The sequence below is a fragment of the Lepisma saccharinum genome, chromosome 5 (genome assembly GCF_977018435.1).
Source record: "Lepisma saccharinum chromosome 5, izLepSacc3.1, whole genome shotgun sequence".
Taxonomy (NCBI): domain Eukaryota; kingdom Metazoa; phylum Arthropoda; class Insecta; order Zygentoma; family Lepismatidae; genus Lepisma; species Lepisma saccharinum.
This window is the reverse complement of record NC_139233.1, coordinates 73,493,445-73,511,944: the sequence shown is the minus strand read 5'-3', so window position 1 is coordinate 73,511,944 and position 18,500 is coordinate 73,493,445. Positions and strand designations below refer to the sequence as shown.

General features: G+C 38.1%; 1 protein-coding gene across 2 annotated transcripts in view; it reads left to right on the top strand.

The window, feature by feature from the left end:
* LOC145987882 (BRCA2-interacting transcriptional repressor EMSY) overlaps positions 1-18,500 on the top strand; it is a 143,211-nt gene that overhangs the window by 60,344 nt on the left and 64,367 nt on the right. For both annotated transcript variants that reach the window (XM_083122669.1, XM_083122668.1), the window contains exons 8-9: positions 4,149-4,403; positions 4,971-5,120. In XM_083122669.1, coding sequence (XP_082978795.1) covers positions 4,149-4,403; positions 4,971-5,120 — 405 coding nt within the window. The remainder of the gene's footprint in view (positions 1-4,148; positions 4,404-4,970; positions 5,121-18,500) is intronic.

The following is an 18,500-nucleotide window of genomic DNA, read 5'->3' as shown; positions in this document are numbered from 1 at the left end:
AGTGTACGCGGAAAAGCCAAGAGATCTGGATGACAAGCAAAAATATCTGCAGTCATCTCAGTCCTTTCGGATTCAGGTCGAGATGGCAGGAATGCATCGATGTGAATGGTGCCCAGTTGGTGGTGTAGTGATGAGGACGACAGCCATGCAGTGTTGACAGGTAAAACTTTAAGGACTGCTATGAAGTACAAACTTTATTTCACTGGAATATCTCTGTTCATTATGAAGTTATAGTGAATTTAAACAAGGGAAGGACTTTTGGAAAACTCTTTATTTAATTAACGTCACAGATTTCATGTCATTAAAATATTAAGTTGGGGGCCAAATGTAAAATGAACTTGAAGACTGTTTAAGTCTGATTATTTACTTACCATTGCCAGGTTCTGTTTAAATCTGATTATTTACTTAGCATTGTCAGGTTTTTCAGCAGGAGGTATTACACAATATATGAAATGCTCGGGTGTAAAACATGGTAAGTAACAAAATGCAGGTTTTGAGATAATGAAAGTTGATGTTTCAAAAAAATCTGACTTACAAATTAAAATAAATTTCTAAAATATTTACAGCAAATGTGATTCACTTGTATGTTTACTATCATACAAACATGATATTTCATCCTAATTATTTTTTTCGGTGGTGCTACATCTGATTTGTTTGAGGGTTGTTCAAGGAATTGTTGTAGTTACCATGCTTTACATGCAACGATATTATCAAAATGAATGATCAGATACCGCTTTATTCAAGCTGACTTATTATGTCAGTTCAATAATATTTTGACCGACTTTTTATAGCAACCATAACAATTTGTAATACAGAAATGAAAGCTTTTAATAATAATAATTTTATTCAATAAACAATAACCTGAGCTACTTGTAACAGGAAAGTTCTTGTTTTCCTATGTCTGTGACTGAAATGAACACCATTAGAAAAGTATATTTCTTTGTTTTATTACGATAATATTTTAAAAAAATAAGTTCTGAATGGTTGTGATTAAAAATAACTTCCTTATCTCTATATCGAGATCAATATTCATAAGAAAATGTTTTTATATGAACGGTTTTTCAGCTTCACATATCTACTTCTCACACACAGAGGCTCTATTTATTACCTCAGCATGCGAAGCAGTTTACGATTTGCAAGCCTCTCTTGATACAAAGTTCTGTTACGTAGACTATCGAAATTGCGTACAATGGCAATATTAGATTTTTGAGATTCAATAAGCAATTTATACATAAAGTTTAAATCTCTATCTTCAAGATAACAATTGTCGGCCCCCGTGGCGGAGTGGTAAGCACATCATGCTATGATTCCAGGGGTCCCAGGTTCGAATCCCGGCCTGCGCATGGATGTTTGTGAGTGCTTATTCATCAATTTCATATCGATCTTCACAAATTAGCCAGGAGTGGCACAAAAAGTGAAGTAAAATAAATCAAATCAATCAAGACAACAATTATGCCCTTGAAGCTTTCTGTTATATTTTTCTTTAACTTGACATATTTGTAAAGAATGATTTCAAATGTACACAGGGCTTACACTTTTAATAGTTTTCACTGATATTTAGCTCTTATGGATTAAAATACATAGTTATAATTTTGAATATCAACAATAAAATAATTTGCTTCCATCAAAGTAACAAATATCATAAATAAAAAAGTAAAGTGCTCCCCTGTGCTTAGCACCACGCCATGAAGGCATATAGGGGGTGTGGGAGTAACGCCCCACACTTTCTTGATCCGGTCATGAGTAGGGGTGATGTGATCAGCATCACGCCCCTGACTGCCTTTACCCCCAAGGGTTTCTCCCAGGTACCCATGTTATTCGACACTGGGTGGGTGCCGGGGCCGCTTCCAACGTTAGAAAAGTTCCTGCATTTGAACCGGCTGGGGATCGAACCCTGGACCTTTAGCATGGTAGTCAGACGTGTTACCGACTGAGCCACCGCGGCCACACAAATATCATAAATACAAAAGTTAATTAAATTACAAATAGGTAATTAGGTCCACCATAAAAATGTCATAACTTTTAAAATGCTCATTACAGATTTATGAAAGAAATGTTTGATAAAAAAAGCTAAACAGTTCCTAATAATTGATACGATTCAGATTATATCGCATATTCCTCAAGTGTAAAGTATGGTATCTTAAAGTAGCCTTAAATGTGCATACCCAAATTAAAATTAAACAAATTTCTATGTGACTACAGTTATTTATATCTAGTAGAAGAAAAGTATATACTTCTCTCTAGATCGCAGTTCACATCCGGGTACGAGAGTGAAACTTATTTCGAAACTGGCGTTATGAGCACTGCTGCATGTAAACAATGGTATCTACAGTAGATACCATGTTTTACATGAAATAGAATATACATGGCCATGCACAGTTTTATTTGCATCTGCATTGGTAACCTCTTCATTCTACTCATTCTTTTTCGGTGGTACATATTCCTGGTCTTATGGGAATCATATACACTTTCTAACTCATTCTTATTCTTGCTGTGGCCTCAATACTCGGGAACTTTCTGAGACAGTAGATACCATGTTTTACATGAAATAGAATATACATGGCCATGCACAGTTTTACTTGCATCTGCATTGGTAACCTCTTCATTCTACTCATTCTTTTTCGGTGGTACATATTCCTGGTCTTATGGGAATCATATACACTTTCTAACTCATTCTTATCCTTGCTGTGGCCTCAATACTCGGGAACTTTCTGAGACACATTACATCTCAGTAACAGCCGTTTGGCCACCATCTTTTCTACTTACCACACTTTACTTGAAACAACTTGTAGATACCATAACTTTCAACACATCTAGCTGTCAGCTTTTAACAAAATAAAACACTTTGAGTACGATTTGACTCCATTTACGATGGGCTACATGGTGCACTTTGTAACTTCAAATTGACCAAAATGTCACTTACCATGTTTTACACCTGAGCCCTTCATATATGTTTTTAAAAGTTAGATGCCAGAGTAATTCAGTGCCCTGTCATTTTGTTCAATGATTGTGGACTTTGCCTTGGACATGTTTGAGCAGCACTTTTCTGATTTATAAATGTATTGCCATTATTTGGCCTCACCTACCGTTTCCTGCTTTTATATATTTTTAAAACAAATCACTTTAACAGCAGACAATGTTGTAATGATGATGAATCTGGCATTGGTTTTGAACCATAGAAAATTGTAAAGTTCTACAAATGTCTTTCACATTTTTATTCATGTAATTTTGCATTCAGCATTCAAGGGAAAAAACGAGGTCAGGGTTGCATGACTTTTGAATCACCGTTTTTGTCTTGTCTACTTTTCATACTACAATTGTTTTGGCAATTTGATTTTGTTAATAGCATGTATTGCTTTGATATCCTTTTAAATTATCATTAATATTTTTTTATTTGATCTGTTATAGCTCTATGTTCTGGGTAAAAATATTCTCATTGAAATAAAATTATAATAGATTATAGTAAATGTTGTTTATACTTCAGGTGACTACTGTGGAGTCTTGAATTTATGTTGTTTTTTTCTTTTCTTTTTCCTTTTTATTCCTGAACAGCTACAGTGACAGGCACAAGTATACCCTGGAGTGACCCTTTCCAAAGACACCCAAATGTCAACCTCCCTTCCATATAGTGCAGTACACCCTGGACTGCACTTGCAAACCTTAGCAAAAGCTCTGACATCTGGACTCATAGCCAGTATAATCAATCCTCTTTCTTTTTTTCTTGTATGTACGCATTGCTTGCATTATAGAATTATTTTCCTGTAGTTTACGGTTATTACAAGCATAAGAAAACAGTTTTTCTTTGTCAAAATGAAAATAAATGTCTGATGAAAGGAGCGTGTGTTCTCCTGAAACGTCACAAAGAAAAACTGTTTTCTTATGCTTGTAATAACCGTAAACTACAGGAAAATAATCAATCCTCTGTGGGGCATGTGTTGTGTCATCCCTATATGTTTGTGATTGTCCCTTCACTTATCTCATCATATCACCATTCATCCTCATCTTCGTGATTAGCCAAAAGTGACAGAAAAGCTAAGTAAAGGAAACTAAATCAATCCATCACAAGCATACCCTATCCAGCATGTTGTGTAAGAAGATATTTAAGTGTAAACAATGAAAATGCTTAAAAATGGAACTTCTTTTTTCAGTTTCTATTGGTGGAGTACCGACAACTGCATACATTACTTCACAAGGAGGCATTCCCAAGATACGTCCCAAGGCAATTGCACAGCCAGCAAAACCTCGTCCACGCACAGGGTCTATTGTGATCCCACTAACTCCACACCAGCAGCAAAGCATGAGTGGTTCCCAAGGTCTTGCAAACATACCAAATGTACAAGGGGTTCACCTGAAGACTTCTGTTCAACCAGGAAAACCGAACTTGCATATCAAACAGGAAGGCAGTAAGTGTTATACTTTCATAAGATTAACCTCATACTCTTTCATACTATGGGAATGAGAGACGTGGTAATAGATATTTAAGGTACTCACATTTTCCGCGAAGCTGTTTTACATACTCTTGTATTGATAGAGAGATATGTATTTCAGTACATTTCAGATTCCAGTTAAAGTATAGAAGGTAGAGATGGGCTGATATGAAATTTTAACTGATACTGATAATGAATTAATATGACATTTAGTGATATTGATAACTATGGCTGTGACTTTTATCACCTGAAAATTGCCACAATATGCTAGTAATATATTGATATTAATCAATATTTTGAACAACTTTTAATTATTACTATTGTCAAACATTAGTATGGGTATTGGCTCAGCTCTAATAAAAGATAAAAACCATAACAGCAGAAATATTTCTAATTTTCTAATTGTATTTCCCTCATGGAGTGTAAGATATAATATTTTTTTTAAAGAAATAATAAACAGGAGAGAAGTATGTAGAACTATAGTTAATTAGTTCTTATATAAATGGTGAATTTCATCATGGCAAATTATTTGCTTTTTTTCAGCAAGCATGAAAATTATGCCAATATCAAATGTACCTGGAGCCACAAAGATTCTACCAAAACCAAGTTTTTCATCCAGTAGTCCTTCTCCAGTGTACGTTATGACAACTACAACAGCTAATGTTTCCATGGTTACTCGGACTGTCTCCTCAGGTAACATCACCCTTCCCTTTATGATGAGTGTTGTCATAAGGCTTATTTATCTCACTGTTTTGCTTTTGTATGCCGGAAGTTTGAGTTAAACATTTTACTTCCAATGGTCATATGTACATGAGGTGAATAGAATTCACGATAGATGGAGTGCAGGTGCTGAAAGAAAGCATCTCTGGGTATGTTAGTATCAGAAAAAATCGCTAAATGGCACTGGCCATTCTACACATTTAAACCATAAATTATCAAAATACGTCTCACCTGTTTGTCAACCATACGGCAAAATCAATTTCATTGTTATTTTAGTTTCATTGTAGTGCAGTTTGACCTAACTTTATTGAATCTTTCATTTTCAAAAGAATAACTCGTTAAGCTTGGTGTCGTCTTATGCATAGGGACAGTGGTTTTACGGGGTGCTGTATCTGCACACGTAAACTTAGATATTAAAAGATACAACATGATACACTCCATGCTATTGCATAAATAGACAATTAGAATTATACAGGGTGTCATTTTAATGGCGCCCACGGGCCACAGATTCGTATAGAGGACATCAAAACAAACAACTTTTCCCAGTAACATTTTTCTCGTTGGTGCGTCGATTCGACGCTACAGCCGTTCAAAAAAGACCGTTTTGCCGCCTGGATGCTGGCAACCCAACACAACATTTGATCGTACCTGTGACGTCATATCCTGCGGCGAAACAGCGCACGACAGGGTTGCAAGGAACACACAAATTTGGGAAAAATGACAAACTACCAACCAGATTATTAGCTGTAAAACGAAGCGAGAAACGCGTCCAGCAGACCGAACACCATAGCCTACCATCCAAAAGATCAGCAGTCATCTCAGGGGATGGGGGAAGTGAACCAACGATATGAGAAATGGTAAAAAACGTATTCAAAATTAAATGTCAATGTCGGATTTTGTCTCAGCCTACATCTAAAATATCAACAACAATACATTTTATTGGACTTGCAGCTTACACGTGGCTGTTTACGCCCAACTACATGTCAAATATTTGCAAATCTCGTTGCAAGGTTGATATCTACAGGTTTGTGTCCAGATACCATGCGGTACTTTTGTGCTGATAACGGAAGTATCCGAGGTTCACGTTGTTACATTACGGCTAAAACAAGTACAATCAAAGCAACAATCTAATGATGAATATACTGCCCTGTTCATATTTGCAAACTATTACATGTGTATCCGGTTCATAGATAAACACATAGTCGTCTTACAGCTTGTATTACTACTACTTATATCCCTGTATTTTCAATCATTTTTGACACCTGCCTTATAATGCTCCGAATATACATTATATTATCTGTTGCTTGCCTTTGGAATTTTGAGTTCTTTCATTTCTATTTTGTCATCTGTTCAGTGTGTCACAGACAACTAGTATCAGAAGGACGAAGTGGATAGACTAAATTGTAGATGCCAACTTGGTAACTAGATTTGCAAATATTTGACATGTACGCCGAGACAAAATTTTCTTTCTACTATTTTTCGTATCGTTTGTTTACTTCCTGTTAGGTTACAGAACGTGTTTTCTCGTTTTGTGTTACGGTACATAATGTGGCTGATTGTAGCTATGTCATTTTTCACAGAGCATGTGTGTTCCTGGCAACCCTGGAACGCATCGCTTCACGACGAGATATGACGTCACAAATGCAATAAAATGTTGTGTGTGGTTGCCAGCATTCAGGCAGCAAAACGGGCTTTTTTGAACGACTGTAGCGCCGAAACGACGCACCAATGAGAAAAACGTTACTGAGAAAAGTTGTTTGTTTTGATGTTCTCTATACGTTTCCGTGGTCCGTGGCCGCCATTAAAATGACACCCTGTATATGTTATAATTACATAAATGTCCTTGATACACACACGTGCATTCATTTATATGTTATGCTACTTTTGGTCAAAAGTGAAGTGAAAGTATGTGAAAAGCGAGTGCGAAGGAGATCCTGTGGAAAGATGGTGGAAATGAAGCTGCTTCGCAATTGAAAGTGTGAGATGCAAATCTTCAAATTTCTCAGTTCAGCAAAATGTGGATGGTGCCTATGGATTGCCGGTCTTCAATGAACGTCGGGTGAATGTAATAACGTGCACTTTCGGTGCATCAGCAGGACTTCCATTGCAGATGAAAGAATAAGGTATTGTAGTGGAATGCTTTGTCTCCTCATCGCATGGTGAAGGTAAGCCAGCTTTCGGTTAACCTTTTGAGACCCAGGGCCTTTTTCACATGTAAGCCTCTCTGTCCCGAGCCGATTTTGAGCAAAATGCAGAGTTTCAATTAAATGAGTGTAGATCGGAGACTAATTGCCCTAGAGAGGTGAGTGATATACCGTTGTACGCGGAATGAACCAGAGATTCAGACTATATGAAATTTATGCAAATTCGGCGTATATGTGGCGGGGGAGGGGGGCTAACTCTCAAAATTCCAAAATTTCGGGAAAAAAAATTGGTTCCCCCACCCTCCCCCCAAGAAAAAGTACATGACAGTGTCGAAATGCACATGGAAATGATCGCTGACATGTAAGGAACACAAAAATATTTGCATTATTATCATATGACCAGTGTAACTTGAGTTGTACCCCCAAAAGGAATGGTTGGCACGCCACTGATTCAAGCTACAAAATGCAGCGGTACCTTGAAATGACTATAGCTCAGAAACTAAATGCCCTAGAGATATGAAAGATATACCGTTGTATGCAGAATGAATCACAGATTTAGACGATATATAATTTATGCACATTCGGCGTATATATGGAGGGGGAAAGGGGGGAAATCCCCTGAAAATACTTTTTCCTTAAAAAATATGTTTTTGCCCCCTCCCGCTATCTGCCACCCGAAAAAAAGGATATGAAAAGTTCAAAATGCACATAGAAATTATCGCTGGCATGTAAGAAACAGAAAAATATTTGCATCATTGTCGTATGACCAATGTAACTTGAGTTGTACCCACAAAAGGAATGGCTACTGATTCAAGCTTCAAAATGCAGCGGTATCTTGAAATGACTATAGCTCAGAAACTAAATGCCCTAGAGATATGAAAGATATACCATTGTACGCAGAATGAATCACAGATTCAGACGATATATAATTTATGCACATTCGGCGTACATATGGGGGGGAAATCCCCTCAAAAATACTTTTCTTTAAAAAAATGGTGTTCCCCCCCCCCCCGAAAAAATGTCAAAATGCACAAAATGCAAAATTTATGCAAATTTGGCATATATATGGAGGGGGAAGGGAGAAAACCTCCAAAAATTATTTTAAAAAATTGTCACTTCACCCAAAAAATGTCCTCGCACTTGGGCACAAAACGACACCTATGCACAACATTCACAGACGAAAAGGTAGAACACAGTGAAAAATGAGCACCGATTCTTGCAGCTGCTTGAAATTCTATTTTTAGACAATGCATGGTAACCCCTGACGCAACTTGTGGACACTTATGCTCAAAAATACAAAGGTTTCCTTCAGCACGCTTCGAAATTCCATTCTCACAATGCAGATTCAGCAACCAGTCTTCCCCCTCCCCCCACGGAAAACTTTCATTTTGACATGGGATACTGATAAACAAGCTTCCTTCGAAAGCAGTTCACAGGAGGGAGTGAAAAAGCTTTGCTTTAGAACAACAAAGCCGGTGTTCCTTTGTCGGCAAAAATTTGACCTTGAAAAGAGATGCCCCTTTCCCCCCACCTTTCCCCTTCCATTTTCATGAAGACAAAAAAATGTAAAAAAACATTTCTGTTAAATACATGTGTTAGGAACAATATAAAAAAAAATCGAAATTCTAGCCAAAAATAGAAAAGTTATAACGTAAAAACTATGACCTTGACACAGCGTCTCGATCGAGATGCTTGGGACCGTGAGGGTTACATTTGGGTATCTCGATCGAGATGCTTGGGATCCAAAAGGTTAATAGTGTTGCATGAGCTCATGTGAACGTACAGGTTCGGTAGATCTTCCCATTTCCTCATCGAAACAAAGCATGCTAGCCTGTGTACAGAGTGTCGCATAAAGGAAAGATTCATATCATTGCTTCGTTCCACCTGACTCGAGTGCAATGGTGAATGACGCCATTGCAAGAAAAAAAATAATTTTCTTGTAACTTGGACGTAAAACAAGTGGAAATATTACAAAAGTTAGTATTTGGGTATAAATGTGATCAGACATTATTCACATCCCTGATTTGTACCATAAGAAAGCGTATATTTTATCTTAAAATATTGTCAAGGTCACATGACCTTATTTGGAAGTGCTTGCAAATAGCATATGCATCTTTATGCTAGAGAGGTTGGCGGGTTGCATACAATCTCACGCAAAGGCTCTCTGTCTAACCTCTGTCCAAGGTTAACCTTCAATACTGCCATGAATAGTAGAGTTTTTGAGATAAATTGCATATTTATCCCATTTGTATAATTGAAGTACAGTAAATAGATACTTTCACGTACTTTTAGAGTACAAGGCCTATGAGCGTGTTGAGTATGTTATCTAAAATACTAATCCAGGTATGAATAGTGAATAACTATTTTCGTAGTTGAAATATCAGCTGTTCTAATGTGATGTAATTAATAAGCTTACTTCTTTGCATTGACCAAAATTTAAATTAACATATAGTGCCCGTTGATGGCAAGTGTGTATTGTCTGAGCATAATAAATGTGTTATTAATCTACTGAGTACATTTCAGTTCAATGAACATCCTCAAAGATATTGATCATTATTGATTACATAGGTGTATTAATGATTGTCTTTTTTTCAGAAGGGGGAATTCTGGGTGCTCTGTTCATATGATTTGGTGTCTTATGTTCACGAAATCATTTATTCAGCTCCTGTAGTGTCCAGGTGTTATTAATGCACATTTGACCTACTTTTGACATAGTATAAATTTTGCATAATTAAATGTTATTGATTTAGCATAGATTTGAGCATATTCACATCACCGGATCAAGTTGCATGTGGAAAGGGGATGCTCTAAAAAAATTTAAGAACCAGTTGTGATGGTGTAGTTCATGTGTATACGAGGGTAGCATAGGGTGTGTGCTGTTGTACGTTTAAACCACTATTAAAGATAGTACCATTAATTCTTCATTACATCGGTAAAATTGAACGTGAACTTGATCTAGTACACTAAATTGTCAGAATTATTATTGATATAATATTCTGTTTACAAGTAAGGTATGGTATATTTTTGAATATGCATCGAGGTGCATCAGGGACAATTTAATTTTAATTCAGAGAAGCTTAATCAAGTTTAGACATACTGCACCCACCTGTCAGCGTTACCGTCGTTACCAGGCAAGTTGTCCTAGAAACGATGAGGGAAGGAGAAGAATGGACAGGAATTCAGGGGTAGGCAAAATTAGTAGTTGTTGGTTTCTAAGCCAAGCGTCAGGTTAACCTTGCAGCAGGTTTTCGCATATGTAGATCCCAACATGCGCGCATAATATAGTTTCACTGAGACGGGTTCTATTCAGACACAACTGCATACTTGCAAGAAAACAGTTATTTAATTTGTAAAATACAGACAAAATAATACATCCATTAGCAGGTGTGGACTTGATCAGATGCAATCACTGTGCAGACGAACTTGGATCTGCAGATTCGCCAACTGTAGTTTGTATTGCGCTGAGGAATCGCTGAAACCCAAGTGCGAGTCGATCAAGAGTGAATACGTTGCAGAGCGCGTGGAATCCGTGATACCAGTGTTGCACATCCCACTATTTTAACCCTATGTTTATTGTGATTAATAATCGTGCTATACAGCAGCGAGAATGGCTGAATCAAGGTCTCCTGTTCAGCGAGTGTTATTCTGGGCTTCATCCGAAGCGAAAAGCTCTTCAAATGAAGCAAGTTGTTTAAAATGCATAATCTTCCTTACGGAAAGAAGATCAAAGTAAAACAGGGCGTGAGGTGATTTGCCGTCAATGTGTGCACGAACTGTATCCTGTATGTTGAATGATTTGCAGTTTGAGTTTAGGAAGAGGAAACGATTGTTTGTTGTTTGACGACAAAAGAATGTCCCCGGTATTAAAAGATATCCCCGTGAGAAGAAACACGTTTATTATTTGGACCAGAGGCTTTAACTCTGGGAGGGGCGTGGGCGTTATATTGAATTTTTTTTTATATACCACCGTCGTGCAAAACCACCGCCAGGGCTGACGAAACCGACGAGAAAGGGAGAGGTGAAGGGAGAGGCTTATTGTTTCACACACTGGCGGCAATGACGTCTTTGTTGAAGGCGAATATTTACTGTTCCGTGCAAAGATGGATGATTAGCAAGATATGGACAGACCAAGATTTGAATCCTGGTTTAGTGAAGTGATTCATAAATTGAAACCAGAGTAATAGCAGCAGACAATGCACCTGATTGTATATATCCCCAATATCAAATCATGCTCTTTTTTTTTGCTGGTATAACTTGAAGTGCGTGTGTCTTACAGTAACAAAGGTTTTCATAAATGTATTTTTTTATAAACCAAAAACAATAATTTGTCATTAAATTCAAGAGGGCCTGTCGTTGTTTACTTATATCTTTGTTTATTTTTATTTTTGCGTGCTTGAAATATACACACATGCTCATGGGCATCCGGATGGGGGGCAAGGGGGCCGTGCCCCCCTGGACAATGAAAGTCGACCAAAAATTATGTATTTCACACATATAATTTCATTTTAGCCATAATAATATGTGTTAATTATTGCATTAACACCATAAATTCAAATTTAAGCAATTTTTTTTTAGGGAACTACACTCTTTTGGGGGGAAATGAGACTTGTTTGCCCCCCTGGGAAAAAATACATTCCTTGCCCCTCCCTGGAAAAAATCCTGCGTACGTCCATGCACATGCTCTCATGTTTCGAAGATATTTCGCATTTATATTAAGTAATGACACATTTTTTAAATAATTTATGCGCCGAAAGTACTTCTAAAATGTTATGTTTCAGGAGACAAAAAGAAACACAAATATATTCCGCTTGACATGCATGCGGGTTTTGATGTGTTGTGCGTTTGGCAATACTGTGGATTTTCTCAGTGTCTGCGATTTAAGCAGCTCGGCGGTTGAGGCAAGACTGGCACGGAAGATTATGTGCTCAGTTCTCGCGTGGATTGATACATAAAACCTGCTGCAAACTTAGCCTGACGTGCGGCTCATTGGCGCACATGGGTATTTTATTGCTCTTGGTACCAAAATCAGATTATTTTCTTTGATATTGTTAAGTAAGGGATCCGAACGACGCCGTGATAAAAGATTATGAGACTTAAGGGCAGTGTAGCTGCAGTGATCAGATTTGATCAGGCATGAAACAAATGATTTGTAGTTTGACTTATTTTACTAATAATAATTAAAAAAATTAAAAAAACAGGAAGTTGTAACATTACATTCTTTCTTTGCTTTCATCAAACTAAATGATGAAAGGAGCAAAGAATGCACAGAGTTGCTGAAATCAGAACTCTAAAGAAAGCAATCAGTTGCTGAAATCAGAACTCACTGCTCATACCAGTAAGTTGGTGGGTAAACTCCAGTCTGATTTCAATGATACCAACAAATGTATTTTGGACTTCCAGCAAGACATTGTTAAGACTAGTGAGGGTCTTCATTATCTCACTTTGTTGGTCTCGCAATATAGAGTAGAGTGCATGAGCAGGGCAGAAGGTTTGGAAGAAAAGTATGAGGAGCTTGCAAATAAGTTGGATTCGGAAGTGCAGGGTGTGCAAAAATCTATGAAGCAGATGAAAAATAGACAATGAGAAACATATCAGATGTTTGGAAGGGAAAATTGTAGAGAAAGTGTTGGATAAGATAGTGTGTAGGGAAAAGGAGTTGGGTCAAGTTTCAAATGGGTCTCAGTTAGGAAAAACCATCAGTGATGGTGAACTGGTGGGGTTAAAGAAGGAATTTCCTTCATCCTGTCACCCCTGTAAGGCAGGTTTCTTCTCGGCACCAAGGGAGTGGGACTTCAGTAGTAAACGCTATGCCTGCAAAAGTTATGGTGACACTAAGGTCTCTTGAGAACTCATTGGATAGGTTCAGTAAGGTTTTGGATAACTGGGAACAATGGGACTCCCGTAAGGCTCGTCAACTGCAGGATATCGTTCGGAAACAGTTCAAGGACAATGGTCTTGATTACTCTGTGTCTGGTATTGCATGGATGGGTCGTGTAGATAAAGCCACGTCTACGGATGCCTCTGATGCAGTTCCTACTAAACCGGGTAGCATGATGAAGCCATTTGCGTGCTACTAATGCAGACTCCTCGACTGATACGGAGAAACCGTGGGGAGCCAATTCTGCTTCAAATAAGAAAAGCTATCTTAAAACCAGACACAAAAGGGCTAAGTTGAGCGGGTTTCCAGGGAAAGGAGACGATCAAGGAAAGTCGTTGTTAGGGTATATGGAGCAATCTGATCTTAACAGCAACCTTAGTATTACTCGTGTGAAACCACTTAGTTGTCCAACTCCAAAGTTGAATGGCTTGATCACGAATGTAACTCCAACTGAATTTCTGGAAAAGGTTGAGGAATTTTTGGAGTTATATGGGATTGATCAAGTTCAGTATATAAATTACGTTGCGAAACTCTTAACAGAAAGTGCAAAACTTTGGTTTTCTGAAAGAAACACACAGGTAGTCTCATATGAACAATTTAAAACTGAGTTCATAAGCCACTATGAAAGCTCAGGGTGGCACAGTTCTTGCCTTGCAAAACTTTTGAACTCACCATATCAGAAAACGTCCAGGGTTTCCCCCAGGTACCCATGTTATTCGACAGCACCGGGGCCACTTTCAACGTTAGAAAAGTTCCCGGATTTGAACCGGCCGGGAATCGAACCCGGGACCTATAGCATGGTAGTCAGATGCGTTACTGACTGAGCCACCGCGGCCAGAGGCCAGATGGGTAGAGGCTATTAATGAATGTTTGTTAGAAACTCTGAAACTCTTGTCTGAAAGGACTAAGGAAATACATTGATTAACCTTAGCTCCTTTAGCAAGAATTATGCGAGACAAAGATTCTAGTGTGTGGCGGAAATGGCAAAGAGTCAACGAGTACATCATGTCGTTTCATAATGGAAGAAACGTTAAGGTACATGACATTGCGCCTTAGTTTTTTAATGGTCAAAGGACGATTCGCGTAGAATTGTACGAAGAGTACATAGGTAATCCTTTGCCCCAGAAAATGCTGTTTAACATATCTGTAAGAGAGAATCCTGGTTCACATATTACTTATTTCTTAATACCCTATTTATAAATATGGAGAAACTAGTACTCACTTTTATCCGCAAAGCTGTTTTTTCTTTTTCGATTAATTTCAGTGGCCACTGCCACCATTCTCGTTGGAACTTGTTGTACTCTTGCTTGGCGTGCGTCTTTTGTTTGTAGTTCTCTGGCTGCCGGTAGGTGCGCTGTTGTTAACTGTGCGTCTGGGTCTGTGTCGTCTGCTATTTCCGGGCGATAACTGTTGTAGTAGGGGAATCCAAGTGTGGTGCGCTTGCCCGCTATCGATGTTTAGCTTGTGCGGGAAGTGCACAAGTGCACCTAGCGGGAGCCAGAGAACTACAAACAAAAGATGCACGCCAACCAACAGTAGAGCAGAGCAAGTTCCAACAAGGATGGTGGCAGTGGCGACTGAAATTAATCAAAAAAGATAAAACAGGTTCGCGGATAAATGTGAGTACTAGTTTCTCCGTATTTATATACTACTGCGTCTCTCTTTTCCCAATTATGAACTCTATTTATTTTTTGGAGGACTACTACCTCCATTGTTCCTTGACTTTGTGAGTGCAGGTAATTTGACATAGTATTGCCTTCAAGAAACCATTGCCCTATGGACAGCTCAGACAGCATTCCTCTGAAATCATTAGGTGAATAAGAGATAAGCAAGAAAGAAAACCTTCCTCGTGTATAGATTATGCTCATTCTGTTTTCTTCCTTTGGTCCAAGTATCTGATTTGTTAGTTGCAAGCGAAAACTAACAAACAATTAAGAATATACAATGGAATCTCAATTTTATGTTTCAAGGGACCAAGGAGAAAAATAAACTTTGAAATGATTGAAAATGTAAAATCGGGAAGATTTTATAATATACTAGCTGATTTCCAGTGTTGCCCAGGTATTTATTTATCCCAATCTTCTGTTAGACAAAAAAATAATGAATTCTAACTATAGTGTAAAATGTAACTAATTTTATTTAAGGTATTTAAAAGTATAAGTACAGTATACAAATTATAAAGTAAAATCTTTTACAAATTCACTATAATATTAATTGAACTCAAAACTTGATTATAAACAACATTTTTCATTTCACCTCCAGGAGCAAGAATAAATAAATTGAATGGCATTGGGAGTGTAACTATTCATCTTCGTGACCCCGAAAGCTATGGATTCCACACTAATATCAGTTTCTTTATTATTATTATTTATACATGTCACCCTCTTCCCCCCCCCCCTAGGGGTGCCATCGGTGTCTTACCCCCACAGTATTTCTTTCCAGATTGTAAGTCATATGTGTACCAGGTTTGGTTGAAATCACTCCAGGCGTTCGAGAGTTATGCCGGAACAAACATACATTTATATATACAGGAAAACCTCGTTAATACGATATTGGTTAATACGAAGTACCCTTTAATCCGAAGTTCTTCCCATTCCCCAGCCGATAAGATAGGATTTATAATGTATTTCAGTACGGATAAATCGAAATACAGATAATTTTTAATACGAAGTTGTTTACAAGACCCTTCCGCAAAACTGGTTTCGCTTAATTCGAAGTAGACACCTGCGTAAGTTGACAAGAGAAGATCGAATGTGGAAAGAGCTTGGACGTTATTTTAACTTGACCTTGACATGTTTCCTTGTCCTAAGAGCTGCTGACAACTCGAGGGAAGTAGCCCGAAATGCCCGCTGGACATTGACATTCTTTGTCAATGTGCATGGGAGGTCAAGCTCTTTCCCGGTTAATGCGCCACCTTGGAAATATTCACCAGTGCCAGATGAGAAATGCGAGATAAAATCGCACGAATGTTCCAAAATACAAGATGCGTGGTGCCTGGAAGACTCACCAATCTGTCTAGCTCTGAGCTCGAGATACAGCAATTTTCCGTGAGCGAGAAACTTTTGACCTGGTAGCAGACAACTTCCGGTAACCACTTTCATTAAAAGCATGTTCTTTGTGCCCTGTAAAACTTCATAAAAAAAGGGAAACTGTTACAGATAATCAAAGCCGCATAGGCCAACTAAAGATCGTCAACCCGCTTAATGCGTTGTCATCTAGGTTTCCCGCAAAAGTTGACATCAATCTTACGTATGTTGCAACTCCAGTTTCCCGCTTCATACGTTTCCCAACTGTGCCAGTCATAAAATTTGCCAAAACAGTGTTTTGTTGTCTGAGTGACTTCTCCCCTTTATCGATCAGCAACCGGGGGGGGGGGGGGGTCCGTTGCTAATTGTTTCGGCCACGATATTCTTGCTCGTGTGCGCACAACGGCTCCTTTGGCTTCCCCCCTTCCTTCTCCTACAACAGCTCATTATCCACCACTGGTGTCTCTAACTTCCAGCCGGTCTCATTGTGTTTACGCTGCAGCTGGCGCCAGTGTTTAGTCTATAAAGCGTCTGGAAACCTCTGGCTTGCTGATAACTGCAATGACTCATCCAGTGGGAAGGAATAAGCTTCATTGCTTCATTGTTTTGAATCTCGCAAAGCCATATAATCCCCGCTTTTCTTCAGAACCATTAACGTGCTGCTGTTAAAAAAAAAACTGCAATGCTCAATGTAGGAATATGAGAGGAAAAGTTTTGGCGGAGCGAGTGTTTGACGTCCAGAATACTCCTGAAACCTACAATAAATTGTCGATTAATCTGAAAATACGCAAGTTTCGTAAAACTTGTTTTTAGTTCATTTTATACTGCTGAATTAAGCGGGACTAAATATACAGTTTAAAGTGGGATCCAAACCAGAGTGATTATCGAGTGCGGCACTGTTTAATGTGTCCTAGGATACACATTGTGTGCAAACATTGCAAGTTGTGTGTTTACTTTTTCAGAGTTGATTACAATGCAAGTTGAGGAAGAGTTTTGACTGCTCCCTGAAAAAGGGGAGGGGGCGAATATGAAGTTAACTGAAGCAAAGAATACGTGATTTTTTTTTTACGATGTGTTTTAGACAGCCGAACCAGAATGAAATTTACAGGCCCGATTTTTTTGTTTTGTTTTGTGCCAGGGAAAGGTTGTGTTCTCTCCCAAGAGAATCTTCTCTTACCAGTTAATCCTGTAACGGACGATGTTCTAGTACATAAAATCCAATATTCATTCTGTTCGATTATCTCCCGTCTCTTGCTCGCATGTGACTACTGTCAAGATTCACTTCTTGCAATAAACGAGTGTAAGAATTTCGTGGAAGAGCAACAACTTTGCACAATTAAAAGAAAATACAGTTTTTATAAGACTTTTTGCCACAACATGCATCCTGTGCATAACCGGTTGTATAACTAGGCAGGATAAATGGTGTTAACCGACTCCTTGTAATCTTTGTGTCCACGTTAAGCTCCGTGTTCTCATTTTGTGTAACATTTTTTACACTTCCTTTAAAACGTACAATATTATTATATAGTACATATAAAGCTTATTTTCTGAGCTACCACAAAGTATAAAATATTCTTTGTGGGGCTAATTTATACTCTACTTTATTTACACCTGAAAAAAAAGGCACCATCTTGAAAAGTTTGGATAACTCGAAGTCGTTTAATACGAAGTTGACATTTTTTGGTCCCTTGAACTTCGTATTAACGAGGTTTTCCTGTATATATAATATAATATATAGATTGCTCTCTCAGGACCATTAAGATTGGATGTATAATGTGCAAGAATGTAAATTCCAAGAGCATGGAAGTGGGCTCCGCAGTAATTCACTATATAATGTCTTCTAAAATGGTGCATGAAGTAATGCATTTTTAATCAATTTTATCATCAGTAAATTTGGTTTTCTGAAAGTGACAATGTGTTTCTTTAAATATTTATATTTATCAGAATAAGTTACAACATTATAATTTGAGTTTTTGTTTTGAGCCTAATCAGGACTGGACGTACAGTTTAAAGTGGGATCCAAACCACTGTGCGATGTACCTCCACCAGGTATTAGACCTGGGGCCAGTTACATCATTATGAAGCATGTGGAGCAAGTTTATTTCCTGATCCATTGCATTACAAATATGATATATGGTACCCAAGTTACCAAAGCAGATGTTAATGAAGGCTAGAATGGTCCAGGTCCTCCCACCAAGGCTTGTAATCAAGGGGCCCTAGGTTTGATCTCCAATAGAGGAATATTTCACAATGCTTCGGATCCCAATTTTAAACTGCAGGTTCAGTCCTGATTAACCCATCTGAG